The sequence below is a fragment of the Micropterus dolomieu genome, linkage group LG08, assembly GCF_021292245.1.
Source record: "Micropterus dolomieu isolate WLL.071019.BEF.003 ecotype Adirondacks linkage group LG08, ASM2129224v1, whole genome shotgun sequence".
In the NCBI taxonomy this organism is placed as follows: Eukaryota; Metazoa; Chordata; class Actinopteri; order Centrarchiformes; family Centrarchidae; genus Micropterus; species Micropterus dolomieu.
Genome location: NC_060157.1, coordinates 6,819,063 through 6,845,032, shown reverse-complemented (window position 1 = coordinate 6,845,032; position 25,970 = coordinate 6,819,063). Strand labels below are relative to the sequence as shown.

Below are 25,970 nucleotides of genomic sequence, written 5' to 3'. Positions count from 1 at the left end.
TGGGTGGCCATTATTTCCTCCCCCAATGAACTGGCTCACTGACCCTACTCCGTATCTGTTTGATTTTAACCCCTGGTGTCATCAAAACACTCTTACATTTAATAATCTTACACCTCCCCGCTTGTGTTAAGGTGCAGAAAGCATAAAACGCTGGCTTAATAGATACGACCGTATAAACCTTCCTAATGATTTGTTTTGGATCTATTTCCCTGCCAACCTTACTTGAATGACTGCTATAAAAAAGTACAAAAATGTGTTTTATTATTCTAATGATTACACAAATAATGGCACAGGCCTTTGAGGACTGGCGTTTGCTCTTTTCATGACAGCTGAAACAGACATTTTTTCGCACGTTATCGTCCGCAACAGGAGCAGGCAGTGTCTTCAGTGTTCTTTTGTGGTCTACCCTGAAATGTTGTATCAATAAAATACAGAGACAGTAGACAGTGGCTATGAATTATTGAAAAGCACAGTGGTTCGGATGGGGTTCTAATCTCCACAGTGCAGTTAATTTGATGTTCTTGTTTTTCTGTTTTTGGATTCAACCTGCAATGCACCATCCGTCCCTGCAAATACCTCGAACAGAGAGGAGCAGACCAGTGGGAACTAAATGAATGATCCACTGATGCTAATGACCTCTGCCAGCCAAGGTCTTGTTTAATAAACCTCAAGATGAGATGGGCGTGCGAGAAAGAATGTGATCAAAAATAAGCCTTGTCAATTCTAGCCCACACACCTGAAGCTGCAGCTGATAATGAGAGTGGAATGTGAAATGAGGGTGGTGTGTGTGTGTGTGTGTGTGTGTGTGTGTGTGTGTGTGTGTGTGTGTGTGTGTGTGTGTGTGTGTGTGTGTGTGTTTGTGTGTTTGTGTTTGGATGAGTGATTTGTAAGTGTATCCCACCATTCAGGAGCTACACAGGCTTTAAGGGGTATGTTTTGTAACCTGTATCAATGCTCTGGAGTGAATATCAATATCTAAAGCAGGCAGTTGATCAGTGGGAAATGTTCGCTCAGCAGAGTTGGAGACGTTGATCCGACTTCTCATTTATCTCACTGAAAATGTCTTGTGTTGCGTTTCACACGCACAGCAGGTGGGTCCGGCGCAGTGACATGCCGAGCCTTGATTGGAATACAATCAGCCAGCTCAAGATTCAACAAATTGGTCGATAAAGACAATGGGTTATTATCTCCCAGCCGCATCAGGACAGGGGAATTAAAGTCCCAGGCTTTCCAATTACTCGTTCTTATTTTATCATAATCGATTTGAAACTAGCGAGGGGATACTCAGCCAACAGTAGGGAGTTCGGAGGGAAATTTGCACTGGTGAAATTGCACTGCTGCTGTGAGCCTAATAGCTGCAGATATATGCAAACAGCTGTATGTTCGCAAACCTAATGTGCTCTTTTGCACTCTCACAGAGTTAGTGTTTTTTTTTTGTTTGTTTGTTTTATAGTTTTTCATCAAGCTCATAATGTCTGCAAACAACTGTTGTGTGTGATTTAAGAGGTATGCTCAATTTTTAAACATTTGCTGTTGACTGCCTTTTTTTATATTTCACTCACAAAGCTGAAGTTAGCAAGCTAAGTAAACTAGCTTCCACTCAGAAAGCAGAAGTTTGTAAAGCTATATTTCCCTCCAGAAAAGCAGTGGGATACCCGCAAATGTTTTGAGTCAATTTGCACAGACATTTTTTCACATAATCGAGTCACAGAGAAGCCTAACAAACAAACTAAGCAACGGATAACAATGTCTTCCTTCATACGTTAACTCCATATGCCTAAAGACGCTATTTACTTTTTTTTAATCTAATATCATTATTTATTAAATATTTCTGTTTTTAGAGGCCTTTATCAAAAGTCATTTCCCATAAGCCATAGACCACTGTTTGTTTTTCAACATCACAGCTCTTAAAAACAAGAGAGCAGATCAGAGAGCGAGCCACAAAGCCTCTGTTAGTTCAGACATGTCTGTAAATAACAGCACACGTTTTTCGACCACAGCTCTAGATTACAGCTAAAAAGTAAAATAAATGACATTAGAAGAGAGTGCTGGTAGATATTATGTTTATAGACAAAACCAAGAAACAATGATGAACTACCGTGCTTCGCTGTAGTTTAATGCTAACGTGTTAATCGTTGCTTAACTTTGTAAAAATCCTGAAGCTTTCAACTTCAGAAATGGAAGTTAAAATGGAAAATAAGAATAAAGTGCTGTAGTGGATACCAATTTGCCAGTTAATATGGGTTATCCATAGAAGGTATTTCCAGTGACAATGAATGAATATAAAACTGAGTTACAGAAGCTAGTGGAACAGAGGCTTGCCCAGACGTGACATCATATTACGAGCATTTATACCTGCCCTCAGATATTGTTCCAAAGATTAACGCCCCCTGGGGAGTACTATTAGACTGGGTGCTATCGATAGAAAAATAATATTTTATTTCTTCTGTTCTATTAAAATTTTAAGCAAGTAAGTACACAAATCAAAGATTTACTGATTTGTAAGTAAAATAAATTTTTAATTCAGTTTGACTTTTAACCAGCAAATATAATAATGTATCATCACAAATTTTTGCATTTCACTAGTGTGGATATTTCAACTTTAGGTTAGTGTGATCTTTTAATGCCACATTAAATCATTTCAATCTGAAGAAAATCTGAATTTTTAAATTTCACAGGTTTGTTGCTTGTTATAACCACATATTGCTCTTTGTGGGATCTATGCATTGTACCAAAGAAAATATATACAAGGAGACATTTCATACAACCCCCGACCTACACATTCTCTAACATTATGGGAAGCAGCTTGTCTTTAGCGTCCATGTGGCAGAAATAATTTCCATCAGTACTAGATAACATGCAATGGCATTTAATATCCCCGCAGCTCAGTAGTGGATGCCAGTGGCACTCTGTGATGTACGTTCAATTCCTCCAATGAGAATGATGTGAGGTGACAGCAGATTTGGTCAGGATTGGTGTGACATGCATTCTGTGAACAGGGACCCATCCTTGAAAAAGCAGCCACAAATAATATTTCCTCTTTCCTGTGCACCTGCGAAAGCTTAGGACCAATTCCTCAGTCAAACTGGGAACCAAAAATCAGTGCTCATTGACTTCAAAGAAACTAATTAGTTGACAGGAGAAATATAACGTTAGATGGATTAGCAAACGATTATAGATTACTGTTATGGATATATAATAGGCAACAGATCACCTTATTGGTATGAAATGACCTGATGTACTTATGGAATTGGTCATTTAAATCCAGTTTCCAGATTAAAATAAAGCATTTTCAAATTATACTCAAAACATTATCATGTTTAAGCTCAGCTATCTAAAAATCTTTGCACTGTGAGAGCTCAGGGAAGCCTGCTTTTCTGAATCTATAAAGTTGCAATTATTCACAAACCCTTAGGTCGTATCGTGTATAGTGTAATTTATGAGTTTCCTTTGCTTCAAGACAATTCTAGACTAGAATTTCCACAAAATCCACTAGAGCCCAGAGTAGAGCTGCTCCTTTAACAATGCTTTCTAAGAGAGGGATTATTATTCCTTTAAAGAGGGTGAAGTCCGCCTCAAGTGCCAAAGCAACAGCTGGACAAGGCTGCAACAGATGTGTAATTACCTCTCATGAATAAGTCAAAAATCCTATTCAAAACATTGAAACTTTCCTGAGGAGATTAAACACATTTCTGCTTTTGTGCTCACGGTTGTTCATGTATTCATATTTGTTTGTCACCCATACATAGCAGCATACATTTCTAAAAAAGGTTTCTTATCTCTTTTCTTTGTACGCATGAGTGGTCAGAACAGCATCAGCTGGCATTAGTCAGCCTTAAGCTTTATCTATAAACGGTATAGAAGCTCTGCTCTCTGGAGCAAACCGGGGGAGTCAATGTGAGTTTGTTTTACACACCTATTGCTCCTTGTTGCCCCTGGGTCACAAAAACTCATTAAGGATGTATTAATGGCTCAGTCTGAGTAATCATCTGTGACCATACATGTGGTAAACAAGAGGAAGAAGTAAAACCATATGTTAAATGGCAGAAAAAACAGATTGTAGCTACCTTTGGCATTAACATACAAAATAGCATGGCTATACAAAATCCTTTAAAATTTGCTTTCTTCTGAGGGAAACAAACTGAGCATGGTGACTTACAAATCACATCAGGAAAGCTACTGCCTTATAAACCAGTGTAGATCAGAGTTAATTATAGTCCTTACCCAGTTCCTTGTGGTCAGAGCTCTGGCTGGACAACAGGAAGAGGTAATCCTGACAGGTCTCCCGATCCAACAATGTGCTGTTGTGAAGGCAAAGGTCAACAATTAGGGTCACAGCTTTCTGACAGACCATGTCATACTCCTCTCGGTCAGAACTCATGCTCCCAATAGCATCCTCAGCCGCTGTGTGCTCATCCAAGGGGACTAACACTCCCACACACACACGCAGCAGCCAAGCATGCAGAAGATAAATGCAACTTGTCTCCGTCCTCGGCTGATTCTTCTCTTTCTTCCCCAGTTGTATGTGCGTGTATGTGTTTGTGCTTCAGTTTGTGTGTATGTGTGTGCAAGCAGGGCCAATATTGTTAAGTTTATGCACGCTAGGACATAAATGTGTGTGTGTGAGTGTGTGCATGCAATAATGTGTGAGGACTTAATGAATCACATTTGTCCCCCAGGTGAGGGCAGAATTATTGCATCACATATATGCTAAAGAAGAGCTCAAGTAAAACACAACAGTCACGAGCAATGCTTCCCCCCACTCCCACCCCCACCCCCCACCTCCCGTCTCTTCATCGCTCCGTTTCCACGCTGCTCTCCCCAACACCCCCACCCTTGATCTGACTATAATGTCACCATCCCTCCTTCTCTTGGGTGTGCTCAAACTGAAAAAGCGTAACGACCACTGGGCTTGTTTTTCTCAGGTTTGACTAACATGGCTGGTCCCTGCAGGTCATAATGTCTCCTGTGATAAATTTCCCCCGAGCTGAACCACCTGTGACTGCCAGGTCTCACCGCTGACACCAACAATCCCCCCATCGCTCCAATAGTGATCCCTGACCGTTTACAACCTGTAGGATGAGGGTTTAACTATGTGTGTGTGTGAGAAAGAGAGAAACAGGGAGTGCGAGAGACCAATTTGTGAGGCTGCAATGTGAACAAATGGTCACTTAGAAATGTTAATATAGGCTATGTAGCCTATTTATTTTACATACAATGTCGAACTTTGCCGCTGTGTTGAACAGTTTGTAGATGTAAATAAGTGGGAATTGGGATGTGAAATTGCTATTTGTTGGGATACTGTAGCTAATGAAGCAGAATGAAAGTAAACACATCTCAAGCTGATCCTTGTGCTATTTTTCTATAATTCAAATCAATTTAAATTGAGTAAGTCAACATTTACATTTGTTTATTTTCAAATTAAGGGTGTGAAGGAATAACCCTTACCTACTTAACTTGACTTTTCTGCTATATTATATTGAACTATTTTTAACCTTGCTTGACCTCATCCCCTAATTTTGTTCTTACCAACTTAACCATTAATATAAGTAAACCCTGTGAGGAATGAGGCTTCAGAAAAATGATTTCATGCGTACCTAATTATAAAGTGATATTGAGTTTAACCAGATGTTGGTTGACTCCCTTCCTTAACTGAGGCGTCAATACGATGCTGTCCATGTTCATGGGTTATTTTTCCAAGATAGCTTAGATAATTGAAGCTTATCTGGTTAACGACCTGTTTCCCTCAAAGGTTGGATCTGGGGTGTACTGTGTTATTTTCCCATAAAACCTCTGAGGATTAAATTCAGATAACTTTATGAATGAGTTAACATTTAAATGTGTTTATTTTCAGTGGAGATCCCAGGAGAGGGGGAAAAAACCCTACCTAATTAACTTGACTTTTCTGCTATATTATATTGAACTATATTTGAACTTGCTTGACCTCATCCCTTAATTATGTTCTTACCAACTTAACCATTAATAAAAGTATTTCAATAAACCCTGTGAGGAATGAGGCTTCAGAAAAATGATTTCATGCCTACCTAATTACAAAGTGATATTGAGTTTAACCAGGACCAGGACGTAAATATGACGCTGTCTATGTTCGTGGGTCATTTTTCAGAGATAGCTTAGATAATTGAAGCTTATCTGGTTCTCCACCTGTTTCCCTCAAAGGTTGGATCTCGGGTGTACTGTGCTTCCTGTTACTGAAGATTGGATCTACTCTTCTTGGGCAACCCTGATTAACGGGCAAATAACAAATTGTTTCTGGCTGCAGGTTTTCAAAGGAGTCAATTACTTCTCTGCGTCTGCTGCAGCTGATACTGATTCGCCCCCATCATTTGCCCCGTGGTCTTGTTATTGCTTATAGGTCCAGTACCTGTATTCGCATTCACAAGCTAGTGCTTAGATGTCAAAACAAAACAACTCAATGTTTCCCCCCAGTGCTGCTTACACTACCAATGTAACAGCTTTTAATGGTGGAAGAAAAAAAAAACCTGGTGAAGCAGTTCTGCCTCATGCCATTACATTATTTAGACAGTGTTGTCCAGTATGTCAGACCAATGATGCTACTGTGTAATGTAATGTAATGGTTCCTTGTTAACTTATATTTCATCTTTTTGACACAACTGGGAAATAGCCTGCCATAATAATGGAGCATTACCAAGATTTCCCTCTTTTCCACACAGTTTAAGGTAAACTTCACTTCACAATACATACAAACGAGTACAAGGTGAGTAATATATACTGCAGAAGTTAGATAAAACACACAGTGGAAGTCTGAAGAATATATAAACAGAAGAAATTCATCTGAGGTAACAGCAGATGGAAATATCACAGTAGCATCAGCCCAAAGAAAAAAATATTATCAACAAATTTCTGCAGGCACAGCTGATAGTTAAATGTGTTCAAATGACCAGCCTCTATAAGTTAAACAGGATACAACATTGATTAAACGGCTCCGATTTAACTGTGCAGTACATTTTACCCTCTTTGTTAATTATTCATGAAGCACAGTTAGAAAGAACACAAAATAGTGTCTCTCGTATAAATATGTTTCCATGTCTAAATAATTTAGACCTCCGCAGCTACAAAAGTGCTTTAAGTGTGTGAATTATAGAGCTCATTTTAGATTTAGCCTAATCTTACACATTTAAAACATTTCTGCCATCTGCTGTCATTAGGGATTCCTCCTATAAGCTACAAATAAAAGAGGAAGGTTGTGATGGTCACAATGATAATTTTGTAGAAGGTGCGGGCATATTTTTCATAGCAAATGAGGGGGTTGTGGCACATGAGGTCCTCAGTTTGATATGCAAATCAGCTTCATCTGTGGCAAATCTTTCTGTGGTGACAGCCCCGTGGCTGCAGATGTTGAACTTGATTCACTGTGGCAAATGCATGACAAAGGGTTGGCTCACTCAAAGCTATGCTAATCAACATCAGCACTTCCAAACCAGGATTTCTACACTATATAGTCAATGTGTATCGGTGTATCCAAGTGTGTATGTGTGTTTCATCATTGTCACGACGTATTAATCAAAGATTCCCTACTCAGCTGTGGGGCAACGAGAAAAATATTTCTATTTTGACTCATAGTTAAGCTCATTAGTAACAGTCTTAAATTGTGTATGCAGGATTTGATGCATGATGCTCTGAAGCAATACAATACAACAGATGAAGCGATGATCTGTGAACAAATAGATCTGCCAATGAATATTACACAAAAGCCTGTACGATTTTCAAAGAAATACAAACATGCTATTTCCGTTAGGCCCCTGGAAGGGGCCCACAATGAAGCTATATCACAATGTTTTTCAATAAGGCTGAGCACACAACACAGTGATGAACAAGAATGACATTATCTGTACTATGGATGGGGATCAGCAAAATTATTCTGTGTCCAGGTGAAATGTGCACAGAGTGGTATCTCATTCAAACATGTCCTAAATGTCACTGAGATGAGGTGTTTAATTGAGCTCCTGTCAGCACGGCCCAGAAGAGTGATAGAGTCCAGAAGAGTCGATTCTCAGCGCCCGCTCTCATGCATATCAATCGCAAGTCATGTAAATGCGATCAGCTTCTTCCTATTAAATATTCTCATGATTGCTTTACAGGTCAACACAATGCAACGCACCCTGAATAAAAAATCCAGAATTAGATGGCTGCACCCAGTTTTCATGGACCGCTGAGAAGGCAGGCAACGAATCATATCAGTCTCTGATAAATAGTTTTTTAGTGGCATGCCATCATATTGTTGTGTGTGTTATATGTATTATTTGCCTATATTAAATTAGGAAAAGAAGTTAAAAAACATCTCCTCACAACATATCTAAAGCTCACTAATTAACACATTGTGTGGTGTGTTTAATCCATGCACAAACAGAAATGTAAAATCTGAGAAGATTAGAGGGGAAGTCTCTTTTTAATGGAACTCACTGACCTCAGAAACATGACAAGGAGCCCGAACGGTCACTTTTTTTAAGGGGTCACAAACTGAAAAGGCTGAGAACCACTGGTTTAATCTTTAACAATGTGTTGACGTCTCAGCTTATCAATTCTTTTTAAATGTGATATCTTCAACTGAAAAGTAACTAACTCTCTTATGCTGACAACAGTAACTACAGCAGCACTTTCTCGTGTGCTACTCTTCAGATTTGAAAGAAAATGAAGGCGGAGAAGATCAGTGATGTCTTTGATCTATTGTCTGGGTTTTAGAGTCAGAGAGCTGAATAAAGAGACTGCTTTGAACGTTGGAAACTAAAAGTGAGGTGTACAAGGAACATTTTAATGTTTCATGTAATATTTCCTTTTTAATGTTTTTATTGCATTATGTAAAGCTGCTTGAATTACTTTTCCACCTGCCCTAACTGTACATTTTTATTTCAAGTAACACACTTTTAAAGGGCTTCAAGTTACAACATGAATAGTATTTTAGAAAGTATTAACAATTTATTAGCTCCATCACATAGACTTATTGCATACCAGCTTTACCTGTGTAAGTAATAGACAAACCAAAACAAATAAAAATCAGATTAAATAATCCAATACTGTTGGCTCATGCATCCACATAAACTTTATTTACAGTCTAATGTGCATTGCTGAGGAACTTAAGATACCACCAAAAACTTAAAATGTCTATAGCAAAGCATCCTTGTTCTTCACTGACAAGAAGACATTTGAACTGTAGCCAAAGAATTTAAGTGCTTTTTGATGGGAAAAATGTAGAAAAATGTTGATGATGCAGCATGACAGCCACATTCACTGAGATATGAAATAACATTGCTTACAGAATAAAACAAATTCAATGGAAATGTTAAACTTTCGAGCCACACTAGCAGCATGGCTGGATTTTGAGTGAACTTTTGGATGGATTGGCATTGAATTTGTACACATACCCATGGTCGCCAGAGGATGAATCCTGATGACTTTGGTGATATCCTGACTTTTCATCTAGACCAGTAGGTGATCAAAGTTTTCCTGACATCATCTAGATGGATTGGCACAACATTTTGGACAATCATTCGTGGTTCCCAGGTGACGTATCCTGATGACTTTGGTAATCTGCTGACTTTTCCTCTAGTTTAAAAATTTGGCAGAGACTGTCATGCTGACCTAAGGATGAATTGTAATATCTTTGGTGATCTTTTAACTTTTCATCTAGCACCATCATTAGGTCAAAATTTAAAAAAACATATATAATACTGACATTCCCATCAGTCTCAGCTGTATTTTGTGTTTTGTGCGAATTAGCAAATGTTACCATGCTAACACACTATACTAAGACTGTAAATGGTTATCAGATAGGTGCAAAAAATTGTATCTGATCTGACACACAAATTTCAGCTTTTATCCTCTGCTAGAAGATTCAGGGTTCCCAAGTGCAAGCTGAACTGACAACATTAGTCTCAACATTTATTCCTCTGTCCATTAAGCTTATCAACACTAGCACGTAATGTAAATGTTGGCCATAAGGGTTGTGCAATATGTCATTAAGCAACACTTAGGCTATTTAGGTTGTGCAATATGTTAGTTGTGTGCGGCGTGGTGATGCAGTGGTTAGCGCTGAAGGTCGTGGGTTCAAACCCCGGTTGCCCCGGCCTTTCTGTGTGGAGTTTGCGTGTTCTCCCCGTGTCCGCGTGGGTTCTCTCCGGGTGCTCCGGCTTCCTCCCACCATCCAAAGACATGCAGGCTAGGTTAATTGGTTTCTCCAAAATTGTCCACAGGTGTGGATGTGAGTGTGAGTGGTTGTCTGTCTATGTGTGGCCCTGCGATGAACTGGCAACCTGTCCAGGGTGTACCCTGCCTTTCCCGATGTAAGCTGGGATTGGCTCCAGCCCCCTGCAACCCTGTACACAGGATAAGCGGTTCACGATGGATGGATGGAATATGTTAGTTGTGCAATACATAGGCTTCATGGATTGTGCAATATGTCATTGTGTAATACGTAGATTATGTGCAATATGTCATTTGTGCAATACGTAGGCTAGTTGGGTTGTACAGTACGCTAGTTGTGCAATACGTAGGCTATTTGTGCAATTTCTCATTTGTGCAATGTAGGCTAAATGGGCAGTGCAACAGTTATTGTGGGCAATGCAGGCTGTATGGGTTGAGCAATCAAATGCGGCCATTGTGAGAAGTGGTGAATGTGTATATTTATAGGTGCCTGTCTTATGTATTTGAGAGAATGTGTTGTGTTGCATGAGAGTATGTGTTAAGAGACGTCTATTTTATTGTTATTTTTGTGTTGTTTTCGGAAAGGTGCAGAACAGACAGAGTCCAAAACAGATTTCCCTTCGCGGACAATAAAGTATCTTATCTAATCTTATAAACGTGGTAAAACATTAGACCTGCTAAATATCAGCATGTTCAGATTGTCCACTAGCAGATAGATAGACTGCAGACTGTTAGTCTTGTTTTACAGTTGTAATGTGATTAACCTATTGCTGTATTTACATTTTAAGACATTTTGGCTATGTATCATCTTGTCACTCATGATTGTTCAGGTTTACCCTGCTGCTGTTGTTTTTGTTCTGTCCTGGCAACTGCAGTGACAAGTCACAGTCAGCCAAAAACTTCTCAGTATGGGTGAAATGACTGAATCCTTTTTGTGAATCATTCCTGCTTGCAGGTGAGTGTCTGGTCAGCTGTTTACCATCGGGTGGTTTGATGATTCAGATGGTGAGGCTGCCAAGCTGCTTCTGTGGGGAAATGTGGCTGATGAGTTCTTGTTAGGCTCTGTTTGGAATTATTCAAACTCTTAAATGGATGCAATATTGCCTGAGTGGAAGGGTAGATGAATGGATCAATGTATTGTTGGTCTGTTGTTTGTCATGGAATTTTGTACAGACATTCGTGGTCCCCAGAAGATGAAGATTACTGACTTTGGTTATCCACTGACCTTTACTATAGTGCAACCATGAGCTTGAGATTTTTGAATCGATTGCCATGAAATTTTGTATGGATGTCCATGGTGCAGAGAAGAAGAATCCTAATTACTTTGGTGATCCCTTGAGTCTTCCTCTAGTGCCTCCAGCAGGCCAAACATTTCACTTACCCAGTGAAATATCTCAATATCTATTGATTGCCACAATTTTTTTTACAGATTTTCATGGATTCTACATGATGTATGCTACTGATTTTGGTGATCCCCTGACTTTCCTCTAGCACCACTATGAGGTTCACATTTATGGTTTTCAGGGAAATGTCTGGACAGCTTTTGGATGATTTATTTGTATAATATTTAGCCTCCGTACTTTGTGGTTAATGCTAATTAGCAACTGTTAGCATGCTAGCACGCTAGACTAAGATCGTAAACATTATCCCTGCTAGACATTGTGAGCATTTTAGTATGCATTCATCTTAAAGCACGGGGAAATGTTTTCAGTTTTTTATGGCATTTTTCACCAAAAATCTGGCTTCTAGAAACTTTTCCATAAGCTAAATTTGATGTTCCGGTAAATCCTGTCATGTTCTACTATATGCTAGGTATTAGCATAGTTTCATTATATAAATAGTCTACTTACTTTATCTGTCTGAAGTACAAAATGACTCTACTAATCTCTAAAATCTTCCCATAAAAGCCTCCATAGTATACTAACTGTTGATTCGGAGGCTTCTTCTTCACAAGCCCCAAAAGCCCACCCCAATGATCTATAGACCCAGGCTACTTATTTATGGTTTGATAGGTGTGTTAGTAATTTAAGCCATGTATAGCCATGTATTGAGCTGGTAGAGAAACACAGAGCCCGAAGATGAGAGTGTAAATGAGCTTGTTTTCATTCCACAGGAAGAAATGTGATCCAGTCACCACGGCAACTGAACCCAGGCATTGATCACTATAAGCAGATTATTATAACCAATTTATTTTTTCTGTTTCTCATGCAGATTACCAAGTAATTGACATTTGTATATTTATTACATGAATATAAAGTAAAAAAAAATGGACAGCTTAACTATTTATTGAACTTTATTGACTGTTTCAAAATATAGCAGGGCTGTTTCAAACACTTTTCAAATCACTGTACAAATTCAATTACTGTATAATTATAATACACTATACAGTAATACAGTATAGTATAGTATATAGTAATTCAAATTATAACTAGCTCTAGGTTAAAACAATATTGTGCTGTTTACAAATACTGTAACGTCAGAAGTGCAAATGGGCTACTAAGCCACAGCTTGGCTGTGGTTTCAATGCGTTTCAAAGTTTTAAATTTTCTGAAAATAAACTGAAGGCTATCAATAACAAACTGGTAGCAGAATTTGAAAACAAACATATTCAGAATATAAGAAGAATATACAGAGGAGATTTTAGTGAAATTCTCTCCTACCAAATGTCTGATTCATCCAACAAAGTGGGTAAGTGAGTGAATCAAATAGCTCGTGGATCCTTTCAAGCATATACTCAAGTGTTATAAGAATTCTTTAAACATCTAGCAGCCCTCAGAGCTAGAAAAAGACAATATAGGCTACCTGTGCTAAATGTGGGCAAAGCAAATCAGTTTAGTTTAGAAGCAGAGTTCTTACAATCCCTTCCTACCTGATATATTCTCCCTTACCTCAGCTTCCCCAAGCATGAAATCATTCGGGCAGAATGATAGGATGTTTGGCTGTGGAGCAGTAGCGTGAGATTTGTTTCTGTGCAGATAAACACAGCTTTGACTGTTGTCTCAGCAATTGAGAACACTTTCTAATTCAATTTCAAAGTGTGCAAGGCAAAAAATAATCTCACAAGAAGGCTGAGCAATTTGTTTAACTGCCTTGGTTATCTTAGTTGTTAGTCCTAAATATATGGAAAAAGATTTGAAACCGCTCTGCAATCCCAAACAAAAGCATACCTCCGGCTCATTAATTGAAATAACCAAAATAATCAATAATCAAGGCAGGTACAGTAGCTGCTGGGAATATATATATATACTCTCAGGTGCAACACAGCAATCCTCACACCAAATATCACACCTTTACTAGCAAACTGGGACACTTAAAACACATTCCATTGTTATTCAGTTGCAGTTTCAGGCTAATTCATTAAATACACAATAATAATAATATAAACAACAATATTAATAAATAACACTTTTTTAAAAAGCCCACCCACAGTGTTTTATTTTATATAAATTTAAGTTTAAAAAAGAGCAACCTTCACGAACATTTCTTACAGGCTAATTCATTTCACACAGGCTGAATTTCATTACACACTTTTTTTAATACAATGCAATTAGCATTGCAAGTACACCTTGAAATATCTAGCTGGCTAGTTAAATTTATGAGGGAAGCATAAAAAGGGAATTCAATTCCCCTCATAGAGCCGACTTGTTCGTGACCGACACTACTTCCCATCACACTATGTCTTTGTTTACGTCTAGGCTATCATTTAAAAAGTTGAATGCTTTTAATCAGTATTGCCAAAAACACCTAATTTAAAAATGTTGTGAGTAATTAGTAAAATGAGGGACAACACATAGGCTGTTTCTCAATCTGCGTTCTTGTCTTTACTTGTGTTCTTGTGGAAACATCATAAATGCAGCCGAAGTACTGTTCCAATTCAAAAGTTAGCATCTAGCCAAGTACAGTCAAATACCCGGCTGTGTTCTCGCTCCGCCCATTTTACCCAGCCTGCATCTGTGGTGACTTGTGTGGACTTTGGATAGCCAGAAATCCCAGAATGCATTTCACCACCAAAAAATGTCGGAAATGTCGGAAGAAGTAACTCACAACATTATCTTTCTTGGAAAAAATTCTCTTTTAGAAAAACAAGTGCCGTTTCTACTAGAGCCCGACCGATTTATTGTTTTGCAGAAATTATCGGCCGATATAAGCTACTTGCAGATATATCTGCATCTGCGTTTATAACAGCCGATTTGACTATTAAAACGAGAAACAGAGTGTCGGATCCTTCCCTCATGTCATGAGTGTTGCATAGTTTGCCCACCAGAGGGCACATCACTGCAGCACCACAGAACAAAACATCAGCAGCCCGCAGTCTACTAGAGCTCAGAACGGCTCTGCCAGAGCTACGGTGAGGAGCTCCTTAGCTCTTGGTTGCTCCTATGGGTAGCTCCCACGCTCAGTGTTCACGGTGAGTTGTTAATTTGTCACGTCAATTACGCGACATGAATAATAATGAAAACAGCCCTTTTCACTTCTTGCTAACACTCTCTTCTCTGCACTCTCCCGGGCCACAGCAAGATGTTTCATGTTACAATAGGTGAGTGGTGAAGGCTTAAGTTACGCTGACAGACGTGATTGTAGATTTATTCTGAACCAGTGCGGCACTTCTAGTGAACAATCCTCTAATTTCTACCTAGTTCATTACTTCTAAATATTATTTAACATAACTTATAGCAGCTAACGCTGCCCGTTGCTAAATTAGCCACAAAGCCAATGGCGTGTTTATCTGTGGAGGAGAGTGCTAGCGTTAATGAGCAGTTAAACTATAGTGTTTGACGTTTTCTAAATATATCTGTGAGCTGGTTGTCTCTAGTTACAGTCAGCGTGTCAGAAATTATTAAACCAGAGTGGACTTGTGAATAAACGTGAGCTGTACAAGTACTGTATCTAACTCGGCTTCCTGCCTAACAAACGTTACCTCTTCTTGTGAATGTTAAACATTAGTATGAAATCTCAAAGTTGCAGGTCCTCATTGTAGACAGTCATGTAGTATTAGATTAATCAAACAGCACCGTTTCCTCTGTGTCACTATCATAGATGGCATGTTTTAGAAAGTTGTGGCAGATTATATGTAAGGTAGGCCTAATAACTATTGCATGACAAAATATTTATATACATATATATATATATATATATATGTGTGTGTGTGTGTGTATATATATATATATATATATATATATATATATATATATATATATATATAGCCTATGTAGGAGAGCCGTGTTTGTCATTATATTATATATATATATTATTTATTATAGCAATGACATTAGATATGATATATGGTATTATTCGTAGTAGTAGTAGTATATGGGTAATTTTAGTAATTTTTAGTTTCTGTTTTGCCCCCACAATACACTATTTACTTTAATGTTCATTAATATATTTTGTACTTTTGTTCAAAGTACTATTTATTACTATAAAAAACTTTCTTTTTATACTGTATTATGTCAGGGTATCTTGGTCTCAACATAACAACATTTTAGGGATAACCTTTGTTTATGTCATGCGTTTCCTAAAATAAGGGGAAAAAACAATATCGGCCGATATATCGGCTATCGGATTTTTAAAAAATCTCAAAATCGGTATCGGGTTTAAAAATCCCATATCGGTCGTGCTCTAACATCTACATTATACAGATCTTAATATTTTGAATTGACAGAAGGTTAACAAACTGGCTACCAGTTAGACATTTGATATGTTAGAGCGGGGACAAGTCACTATGTTCCCCGGGTCCTGTGTTACTGGGGCTATGTTTGCAGTTCAAAACTGTTTCATTGCAATACCACGTGTGGCTACTGGGAAAAAATAGAGGCAAGGCTGAGCAGCAGCGCCTTATCCACTTCTAACAATCATAGACTATATTAAAAAAGTTGGCATTCCCCATTGGTTTGTGGACTACTGTTTTAAAACCTTGAGTTTGGCATTTTGACCATCACCATCTTGATTTTTTGCAACCAGGAACTGGACGTGATGATATTTGGACATGAAGGTGGCACTAGCTAGCTTGGTTAGCAAATTTTATCTGTAATTCATGTTACTGTAATTTTAAACGGGATGCTAATTTTTGCTAGCGTAAAAAGGCTTAAAACAAAATGTACTGGAAAAAATTAACAGCCAACTCATAAGTTGAAACTAATAAAATTGGTTCTAATGGAATCGTACTTCTTTTTGCAACCAATGAAGTCGCCCCTTCTGGCGGTTAGAAAGAATGCAGGTTTAAGGCACTTCCCCATTGGTTTCACTTTTCAGAACCGGAGGTTGTTAATAATACAACCATGACAAGTACATCTGCCCCCATCTTCTTCCTCCTGAGTTTTATGCTAGTTGGCATCCATAAGTGTTTCATTACCGCCATCTGGTGGACTGTCCCTTGCCCCATCCATTCCAGCAATGCCATGGCATGTGTGAAAAGGCACAAGACTGAAATGTTCCTGAATGAAGCTGCATGTGTGAATAGTGATTTAATTTACTGAGAACTATGTGTGATAAAGGCTTACTATTGCTTCTCTCAGTTGCATGCTGGCAGTGAATACTGCAGACTGTCCAGACTGCTGACAGCTGCTACTGCTACTGTATGAATATGATGGAGGATGGGGGTGTGCAGTGAACGTGACATCACCTTAAAATTCAGGGGTACTGAGTGTCTTGGGGTACGTCATAGTCTTTTCACAGATTTTTCTGGGGTAAAGTAGACGGACCTACAGGAATTTGTGGAAAAAGGTAAACAAACATCTGTTGTAATGAACAATAATAAAGTGGGACCAGGATCAATCGATAACTGAGTAGATAATATAGTGACAGTACATGTAACCTACTAACTCAAAAAAGTGGATTTAGTGTTAAGTACTCTTTAAAGCTACAGCCCCTTGACTCATGGACTCGCTCTTGTAAAGATATGATTTTCAGATATTTGCCATATTACAAATGTCCGTGGGATTTTAACAAGATTTTCTCATACCTGGAATACTTACACGTGGACTCTCAAATGGGCCACAACAGACTGCCTCAGCACATTGCTGAAGCTATACTTCTCTCTTCAGTAACCAGCAATTTCAAGATCCCCTTAAACATAAAAGGTTCTATTATCTGTACATATCTACTATTGATTGTTTGATTTGGGGGATTGAACCATGGAGCTCCTTATTGAAGTGAATTGAAAGAGTGCACAATTATTGTGTTCAAGCAGCAATCCAGCAAGCCACCCTTAGCAGGCAGTGCTCTTTGTTCCCTAATAATCAGTTGAGGTCGTCTTCTGCCCACCAACACTCAGTAATCTCCATCCATAATAACACAGCTGCCTCAGAAATGTGGGCAGTAGGCAGGAGCCCCCAAATCTAAGCGCCTTTGGTGAGAAGGAGGCAAAGCCGCTCTTCGAAGACAGGCAGCAAGGAACATAAGGCTCTCTAGCCCTCCCAGGGTTTAATGTCTTATTATTTTCCACATACAGTACCAAAATGAACAGTTTTGTCAGCAGGGACGCTGTTGTGTTGGTGTCACTTCCTCTGTACCCACAGCGACAGAGGTAGCAGGCTGAGAAATGAGGGGAAGGTGGGTGTGTTTGGTATTAGCTGTTCATTTAGTTGGCATTTTACATCTGAAAATTATTTGAAGGGTGCTGGTGAGGGATCAGCCATATACTGTAAAATTAAATCAGGCTGAGGATTGGAATACACAAACATAAAGCCAAATATAGAATTATCCAATTATTTCTTTCTGTCAGTCCTGAAGTGTCACCACATCTGTGGCTCCGTTCCAGTTATAGCACCTTGACTTATTGAATTTCTGTTTAACACGTTGTTGAATTAGGGCAGCTTGTTCATTTTAACTAGATGAATCATATGAGTCCTGGAGACCAGATTTAATGCATGTAATGAGCACAGTTAAAATGAGTTTTTAGGATGAACTAATCATTTATGGTTCATTTTCGCTTTTTTCTCCCTTTCTTTTCACTTTCCACTGACATCTTTGAGGACAGCTGACTGATTAAAGTGTTTTTTCAGTATACAAAATTACATAAGGCACGATGACTAATACATACTCCAACACTCTTGCATGGTCGCACTGATAGTGAAAGCCAGTTTTTGTACATAAGAGAGTAGTTAACATCCTCTGCTATTTTGTTTGACTATGTCACTCTGTGCCTTCTAGCCCTGAGCCATCTAGCACTCATGCATAGATTGTGTGACAGCATGATTAATTGTGTTGTGTTCGGGGGCAAACTAAACTAGCAGATGGATATGTGAGGAGTCCTTCGCAGTGGGGGAGAAGTAACTGTAAATTCCTTGTGTGAAAAAGAGGACTGGTATAATGATATATGAAACCACAAAAACATTTTGCTGATGTCTTGGAAAAACGCTGTCTAGGAATCTCAAAACAATATATTTTTCAGAAGGATAAATTACTTGTAATCTTCCATTTAGGCACTTTGATGGCCTCTGTAATGGCAGTATAAACTATCATGGTCACATTCAATTTGAAAGATGTCAGGCAATTTTACTGCAAATACAGAGAGAATAGAGAAGATTGTGCAAATTCCAACTATATTTCCCTTAGTGTGCACTCAGCAAATGCAGATTTGCCAACAGAGGTAATATCCACAAGTAGTGTCCCACACCGTAGCATCCGTAGCATATGATTGGATTAGACTGCAGATTATCGTGTAGGCTGTGAGAGCTAGGCAAGCAGATAACCATGCCTTCAGAAATTATTAATCATAAAAAACAAATCAAAAGTTTTTTCCCCCCACTGAATGGATCAGCAATAGAAAAAACATATATATCTTACATATAAGGAAAGCTATAATATGCAACTGCAACCACAGCACAACCAAGACTGATGATTGGGTGCAGGAAATGTGCATGTTCTTTACATACAGTGAAATGTAAGGTAACACAAAAAGAAACACATTCCTGTTTTTCTATCTGCATTTCAATCTCTTCACTGAAAACTGACAGGGTTTTATTATTATGCTGTGCAATTTTGTTTTCTTCTGCAATTCACTGGTCAGCTCAGCAACCAGAGAGATGATATACAATCATGATCAAGACTCACAGATGACTGACCATGAATGTGATGTTATACTTTTCCACTTTTTGTTGTAATCTCACCAGGGCCTGTAAACACAGCTGCATAAAAAGAGAGAACACTTCAGTGAGTAATCTGGCATTAACCATATATTACATAACTTATAACATGTGAATCATGGAAATAATAGTGAACACCAAATGTTTTCAGTCTGTGCTTTGATTGTAAAACACACACACACACACACACACACACACACACACACACGATGCCTGATTGAAAGATGCTCTTTGTTGACATGGTTGTCAGCACTTTGTACAGTGTAGCTGTAGCTCTTGCAACATGGAACAACAAATAAAACGTGGATTACCTTTGAGCCCATTACACTGCTCCACCATGTCTCCATCACAACATGATAAACATTATGTCCGCTGCAGGACATTAAATCATAAACATAAACTCTGCGGCATTGGAGAATTGAGTTATACATGTTGGAGGTTGCAATGGAGGGAGTCATCAAGCAACATTTAAACAATTAATTGTAATTTTACCTTAGGGAAGTCCAAGGACAGTAATTTAGCTGTTGTTCGAAGACACACCTCTTTCTCCGCATGAAACAACCTAATTATTGTGGATAAATAAAAGGATGGTGGGGTCTCAGTGAAACAGCATCTAAAACTACCAGTGAATACCAAATACAAATATTCAACAACTTAGCTGAAATAAATTTGCTCTCAGGTGTATTTTGCATTTTTGTAGACAATCATAAATATCCGAGCAGGTAAAAATAATAAATATTAATACAATTTGGAATGCATGAATAAAAATGACTTTTTTAAACCTTTATTTATCCAGGGAAGGCATTGATAGCCAAGCCTTAGCAACAGCCCTCCTCTCAGTGTAATAAAGTTGAGCACAATAAAGATGACTTTGTTCAATATTTTATGCCTCTACCTACTTTTGCTTTTTCACGACATCCAGACAAACAAATAATGACATATACTTATTCAACAAGCCCAGGGTGCCTTATTACTGAGCCCTTCAAAGCCGTCACCTCATGGAGAGGCACCGCTGTGCAACAATAAATATGGAATTCAATTAACCAAAGCACATCTTGACCTTTGATTTCACAACACAACATAAGACGGTAGTTATTATCATGCATTATATAACTGTGTCCAGGTCTAACATGCAAAGCTGTATATGCAAATCACAGCCTTATTTTCAAAAAGACTCAAGGATTCAGATTTATGCAATTTTGCAGTTTTCTCCCTTAATCAGCAACCCTGTGTGTTCATAACTTGTCTACCTCTTCTTGCTTTCTCTGTGTTATTCTACTTTACTCCTTTCAAGCCGCCCCTCCGTCTCTATTGATCAAACTTCTTTATAAGGGGTTTCATTCACTTTCTGTCTCCAGGGGGGTGTATTGACATTCAAAGCTGCAGTCTGCCGTATCAATAATTTACACAGAGACTGTGCTGTGCCCTTAAATATATAACAGAGCATGGCTACAACAAATGTGCATAAAGCATCATTGTTATGGATGTAAACACTGTTCAGTTGATTTACTGCTGTGCCATCAGAGTGTTTTATAAACTGAATGTCTTATTTTATGCCCATGGCAAGAAATAATGGAAATGCGTAGATTGATTAAGTGATCTGATAAATTATGCTCTTTAAAATCTATTTCATACAGTGCAGTGCTTGAAGGTGACTACAGTTATTGTTCCATTTGAATTATTTAAATTGATAAATTTTTTTATTTGCGTTTTCACAAAAGTTGTTCATCTTCTAAATTATAACTGAATAAAGATAATAACTGATTCATATTAATAAAAATACCAAATATTTGTCAGGACAAATGTGCATGTGTTTGGCCTGGCCAGGAGGCACTAAGTGGCTAATTTATATATCACTAAATACACAAAATACAAATCATATAATAAGGTTCTACTGTAGATATTAGTTGTTACTACATAAGTACAGGAGCATATCTGTTCCCAAAGGGTGCAAACCCTCAACATTAGAGCTGGAGAACATAGGAAACTTTGTCATGTTCCTAATATGTGCCATATGAATCTGGGAACATAGGACCCTGGGAACCCATTAATGTGTTTCCATACTTACACCTACTAACTGTCTGGTTTTGCGTAGCTAAAAAAACTAAGGTTAGCATGCTAACATTAAGACCCAGATTGAAGAGTAAAAGAAGTAATATGAAATACGGTTGACACATCTGACCTGTGTAATAATGATGTAAACTTGGGAGATTTTAACTATTTTTCATAAAAATAATCACAAACCAATCTCACGCATAACCAACACTGCTGCCACAGTACTAAACAATAAGGCCATTGCACGCATTACAACCTCAGTTGCACAGGACATCACACACACACACTCAATCACCATCTTAACTTACTGCCTTCTGGGGGCAGGTAAAAAGAACTGAGGTGCAGAAGGGCTCACTTTGGGAAAAGCCTAATCCCTGCAGCATTAATTAATAGGTCTCACTGAACTGGCCTGAGTGTGTACTGTTGTTGTCTGATGTGTACAGCGCTATAGACTAAACTTTAAACTGCATGAAAACTAACTCTGAAACGTACATATTTCTCCACATACCTATGTACATATAAAGAAAACAAAGCCATATCTACATTTACAAAGGTTTGTCATTTTGGAACATGTTGTGCTACAACTTACATAAGTAAAGTCTTTTTAATGGCACAACCCAGTTTGAAACTAGCTAGTAATTCTGTCTACAACCAGCGCAATATAGTCAGGGATATCCAGAAGTATTATAAATCATGTATTTTTCCATTATTATTCCATAATTAATTAAGAAGTAAATGGGGAAATATTATTTTTGTGCTATTGGTCAACAGATGTAAGTGTGGCTATAAAAACTATAAAATGTCTCCATCTAGTGACTGAACAGGTGTAAAAATCCATTTTGTTTCCTAATATGCCTTGTATTCATCTTTCACTTGGGTGTTCTTGGAGCACTGAGGCAACATGGAAAACTCACAGGAGTGGTAAATCTTTGCCTGACAGTGGTTAATTTTTCCGAGATTTTTACAATATTTGTAGAGTAATACGAGCAGAATTGCTCTGTTATGACTGCAGGATCCTGCATAAGTATGTTGGTGATCATGTTTGACTATATCACTGCTCTGGGGAATTAATGATTTTGATTTGTTTTTACCTTAAAGCTGCTATAATCAACATTTTTATCATAACAAACGGACAATGCGTGTATGAAAAGTGTCTACCCCATACCCCCTGTCTACCTCAGCTCCACTGAGGTAGACAGGGGGTATGTGTCTTCACCTCTATTTTCCAAAAATCAACAGCTACTTGGTTTGACGTTTAACTGATGAGCAGTATGTTGTTATCTGTGCACCACTCAGCAAGATTATTGATTTCCTCCCAAAATAAAGTGTCATTGTTGTTTGAAATCCAACCGATGATGGTGGTGTGTCATCCACAAACTTCACAACAGAGTTCTCTCCATGTCGGGTGTTGCATTAGTGGATGTACAGCGTGAACAAGAAGGGCCTGAGTTGTTTCCATGTTGGAGGTAAGGATTTTTGGCTGCAAGTCTTCCATGAATGCACACAGCTGTTTCTTTTTCACTTAATTATTGTGTTTTAACCTACATATTGGTTATGAGTAGCACTTGCTCGGTATAATTGTTTAATCACAGACCTGATGATCTGCCTACAAAATCCCTGACTTTGATGCTGTTTTTAAGGCAAAGGATTGTCACACCAAATATTGATTTATATTTTTCTTCTGCTCATTCACTTTGTATGTCTGTTTTTGAAAGCATTTTTACTTTACAGCATTTATCCACACCTTTCTAGGTGATGTTCTTCTCAAGGTGTGTGAAGACTGAGTAAAGGGCAGCCCTTCATCAGAATGGCGGTGAGAGTTGTATTGATCCTCTAATCTGACTGTTAGCATAAAAGCAAACATGTATTTCCAAAAATGTATGTGAATATATGTCTGTTTGGGCTAAATCCGCATCCCTTTTCCTTATGAGGAAGATAACCAAGCCTCAGTTAACATTGAATAACTGAATAAATTGTCAGCATCAACTGTTAGAAGACCCTCTGTGAGTCCCTAATTTGGCAGCATTTGCACAATGTCACTGTGACCTCTATGAAAGATGTCCGTCAGCAGTTCATCTACACTGCCTGAGGGACACCATATCAACTTTAATTGCACTGCAAAGAGTGTTTTACTCTTTATTTTACATTCCAAGCCATCATCTCTTTCTTGCCTTGTCATTATCTGCCTCTGAGGGATGAGCTGCAGAGGTGGATCAATATACATGGGTCCTCCCTTTACTGAATTTTAAGCAGTTTATTGAATTAAACATGATGGTCTTAGAGGATATTCCATGTCAGTGTTCCGCTGGTTGAAATCAGTGCACAGTGGCTGAGAACATCTAATGGAGGAATTTATTCATTCATACGGGAATTGTATTAAAGGTCAATTTCATATATGTATTTTGTGACAGTTTTGTTTGTTTACGCAATTTGTACATTATTATATACATACATATTTTAATGATTATTATAGCGCAATATAACAGATGTGCATGGTTTATTTGCACAATAAATAGGTTGTGAATTCTCCTTCAAGCAAATATTTATTTTCCAAATGTGGACAGTGGGAGACTCGTTTTAGTTTTAATTAGAAGATTAGACTGGCCAACGCTCAAAGGCATGAAGGAGGACTTGTGGGATTTCATAATTTCAAGCTCAGAGTTTTGAAATATGAGCTTGTCTCACTGATCATACAACCCTGTTTGCAGCACCCCGAATTTACTTTTAAAGCCCCAAAGCAATAGACATTAATGAGAGTCTAAGAAGATATAAATTTATAAGGCTTGGTATAACTTTTACTACTTAGGTTGAGTAGCCTGCAACTCTCAATCAATTTTACTGGATACTGGTTGCTTCATCACATATGTCTACAACCCAGTTTGAAACTAGCTAGTTGTTACTCAGAACATGTGACTTCACACACAAACTTAATTAATTAATGAGTACAATCCTGAAGTATAGCATAGAAACTTTAAATGAACAGCTTTTAAATACAGAAATACACAGTCATAGCTGGCATGATGTAAACAGACAGGCTGGGTCATAGCCTTGTCTCTAAAAATAATCTCAGTCCATATAAATTTGTCATTTTACAACCAGCACAATACAGTCAGGGATATCCAGAAATCAGAATCAGAAATACTTTATTGATCCTTGAAGGAAAATTCTTTTGTCACAGTTGCACACTTATCAAGGCATAAGGAATAGAAATAATAATAGAAAGTAGGTATAATAAAGAAATATATAAATATAAGAGTATAAATATAAAATATAAAGGAAAATATAAAGTAGTGTGGGTATGTACAATATTTACATTATTAAAGAATTGTTATGGTGAACAATACTAATGAATAAATAGCAGCAGAATAACAGCAGAGTTGCACATTAATTATTAAATAGATACTATTGCACAAAAACAGATAATAAGGTCCAGTTTAATAACTAATTAAGTCCCCTGTGTCAGACACTTAGAGGGAGGAGTTATAGAGTTTGATGGCCACAAGCAGGAATGACTTCCTGTGACGCTCTGAGGTGCATTTTGGGGGAATGAGTCTTGCACTGAAAGAGCTCCTGTGTTTGATTAGCCCATCATGGAGTGGGTGGGAGACATTGTCCAAGATGACATGTGGCTTAGACAGCATCTTCATCTCTGACACCACCAACAGAAAGTCCAGCTCCACCTCCAACAACGTCACTGGCCTTGCGGATCAGTTTGTTGAGTCTGTTAGTATCTGCTAACCTCAACCTGCTGCCCCAGCATGCAACACTTGTACTTTTAGCAGGCTATTTACGGTTTACATTTATTCATTTAGCTGACGCTTTTATCCAAAGAGACTTACAATTGCTATATATGTCAGAGGTTGCACACATCTGGAGCAACTAGGGGTTAAGTGTCTTGCTCAGGGACACATTGGTAGATGTTGCAGTGGAAATCGAACCCAGGCCTCCCACACCAGAGGCATGTGTCTTATCCACTTCTCTATCCCCACCCCGCCCTATATTTTGATTTTTACTGTGAGGTGTTGCCATTGGTGTCATTTACACTGCAGCTGGGGATATGTCCCCACCACTTTTGGAAATGGCTGATTTAGTCCCCATCACTTTTTAAAAATCATAATTTGTTAAAAAAAAGTTCTAAAATATAGCTTGCAGATAAATAACAAATGAAAATGCCTTTAGAAAGTTTTATTTGCACACTATTAAAATATAGAAGAAACAAATGTGCATTGTCCAAAAAAAGTAAGCTAAAAAACAAAACAAACAAACTACTGATAAAATGAACTGAAAACGTGCATGCACCAATCAGTAACTTAAACAACTTCTTGACGCAGTTTCTTTTTGGACAACTTTTTCTGTCCTTCCCCTGTGAACAAGACAAAAGAGGAGGTAAAACTAAATCATGCCTAAATATGTGTTGCCTCAGGAGGGATGATGAAAATATGAGAAAAGATCTGAAAGCAGCACAGAATGCACCGACTTAGATTCTACCTGAATTTCTGCTACCTGAATTTTGTTTCCTTTTACATAAATAAAAACATTTCCACCATAACTCGGTGCAGAAACTTTTCCAGATTGCAGCAAACGAAGTGTTTAATGGTCAAATTTCCTGGGAATATCTTGGCATTGAGGATATCATTAAAACACTGTTTA

The 25,970-nt window shown here is 38.1% G+C and overlaps 2 protein-coding genes and 1 long non-coding RNA gene across 9 annotated transcripts in view; all 3 read right to left on the bottom strand.

Annotated features, from left to right (window-relative positions):
- Positions 1 to 4,381, bottom strand: part of syt6a (synaptotagmin VIa) — a 60,440-nt gene extending 56,059 nt beyond the window's left edge. Inside the window, exon 1 of the mRNA XM_046056443.1 lies at positions 4,225 to 4,381. Within this exon, the coding sequence (XP_045912399.1) occupies positions 4,225 to 4,381 (157 nt within the window). The remainder of the gene's footprint in view (positions 1 to 4,224) is intronic.
- The window catches only part of LOC123975176 (basement membrane-specific heparan sulfate proteoglycan core protein-like), a gene marked incomplete at its 3' end in the record, with an annotated part of 647,231 nt that overhangs the window by 475,961 nt on the left and 145,300 nt on the right, over positions 1 to 25,970 (bottom strand).
- Positions 19,102 to 19,827, bottom strand: LOC123975208. Its single transcript, XR_006826002.1, has 2 exons — positions 19,758 to 19,827; positions 19,102 to 19,307 (listed from the first exon to the last, which is right to left on the bottom strand). It is a non-coding gene; the product is annotated as an uncharacterized LOC123975208 (long non-coding RNA).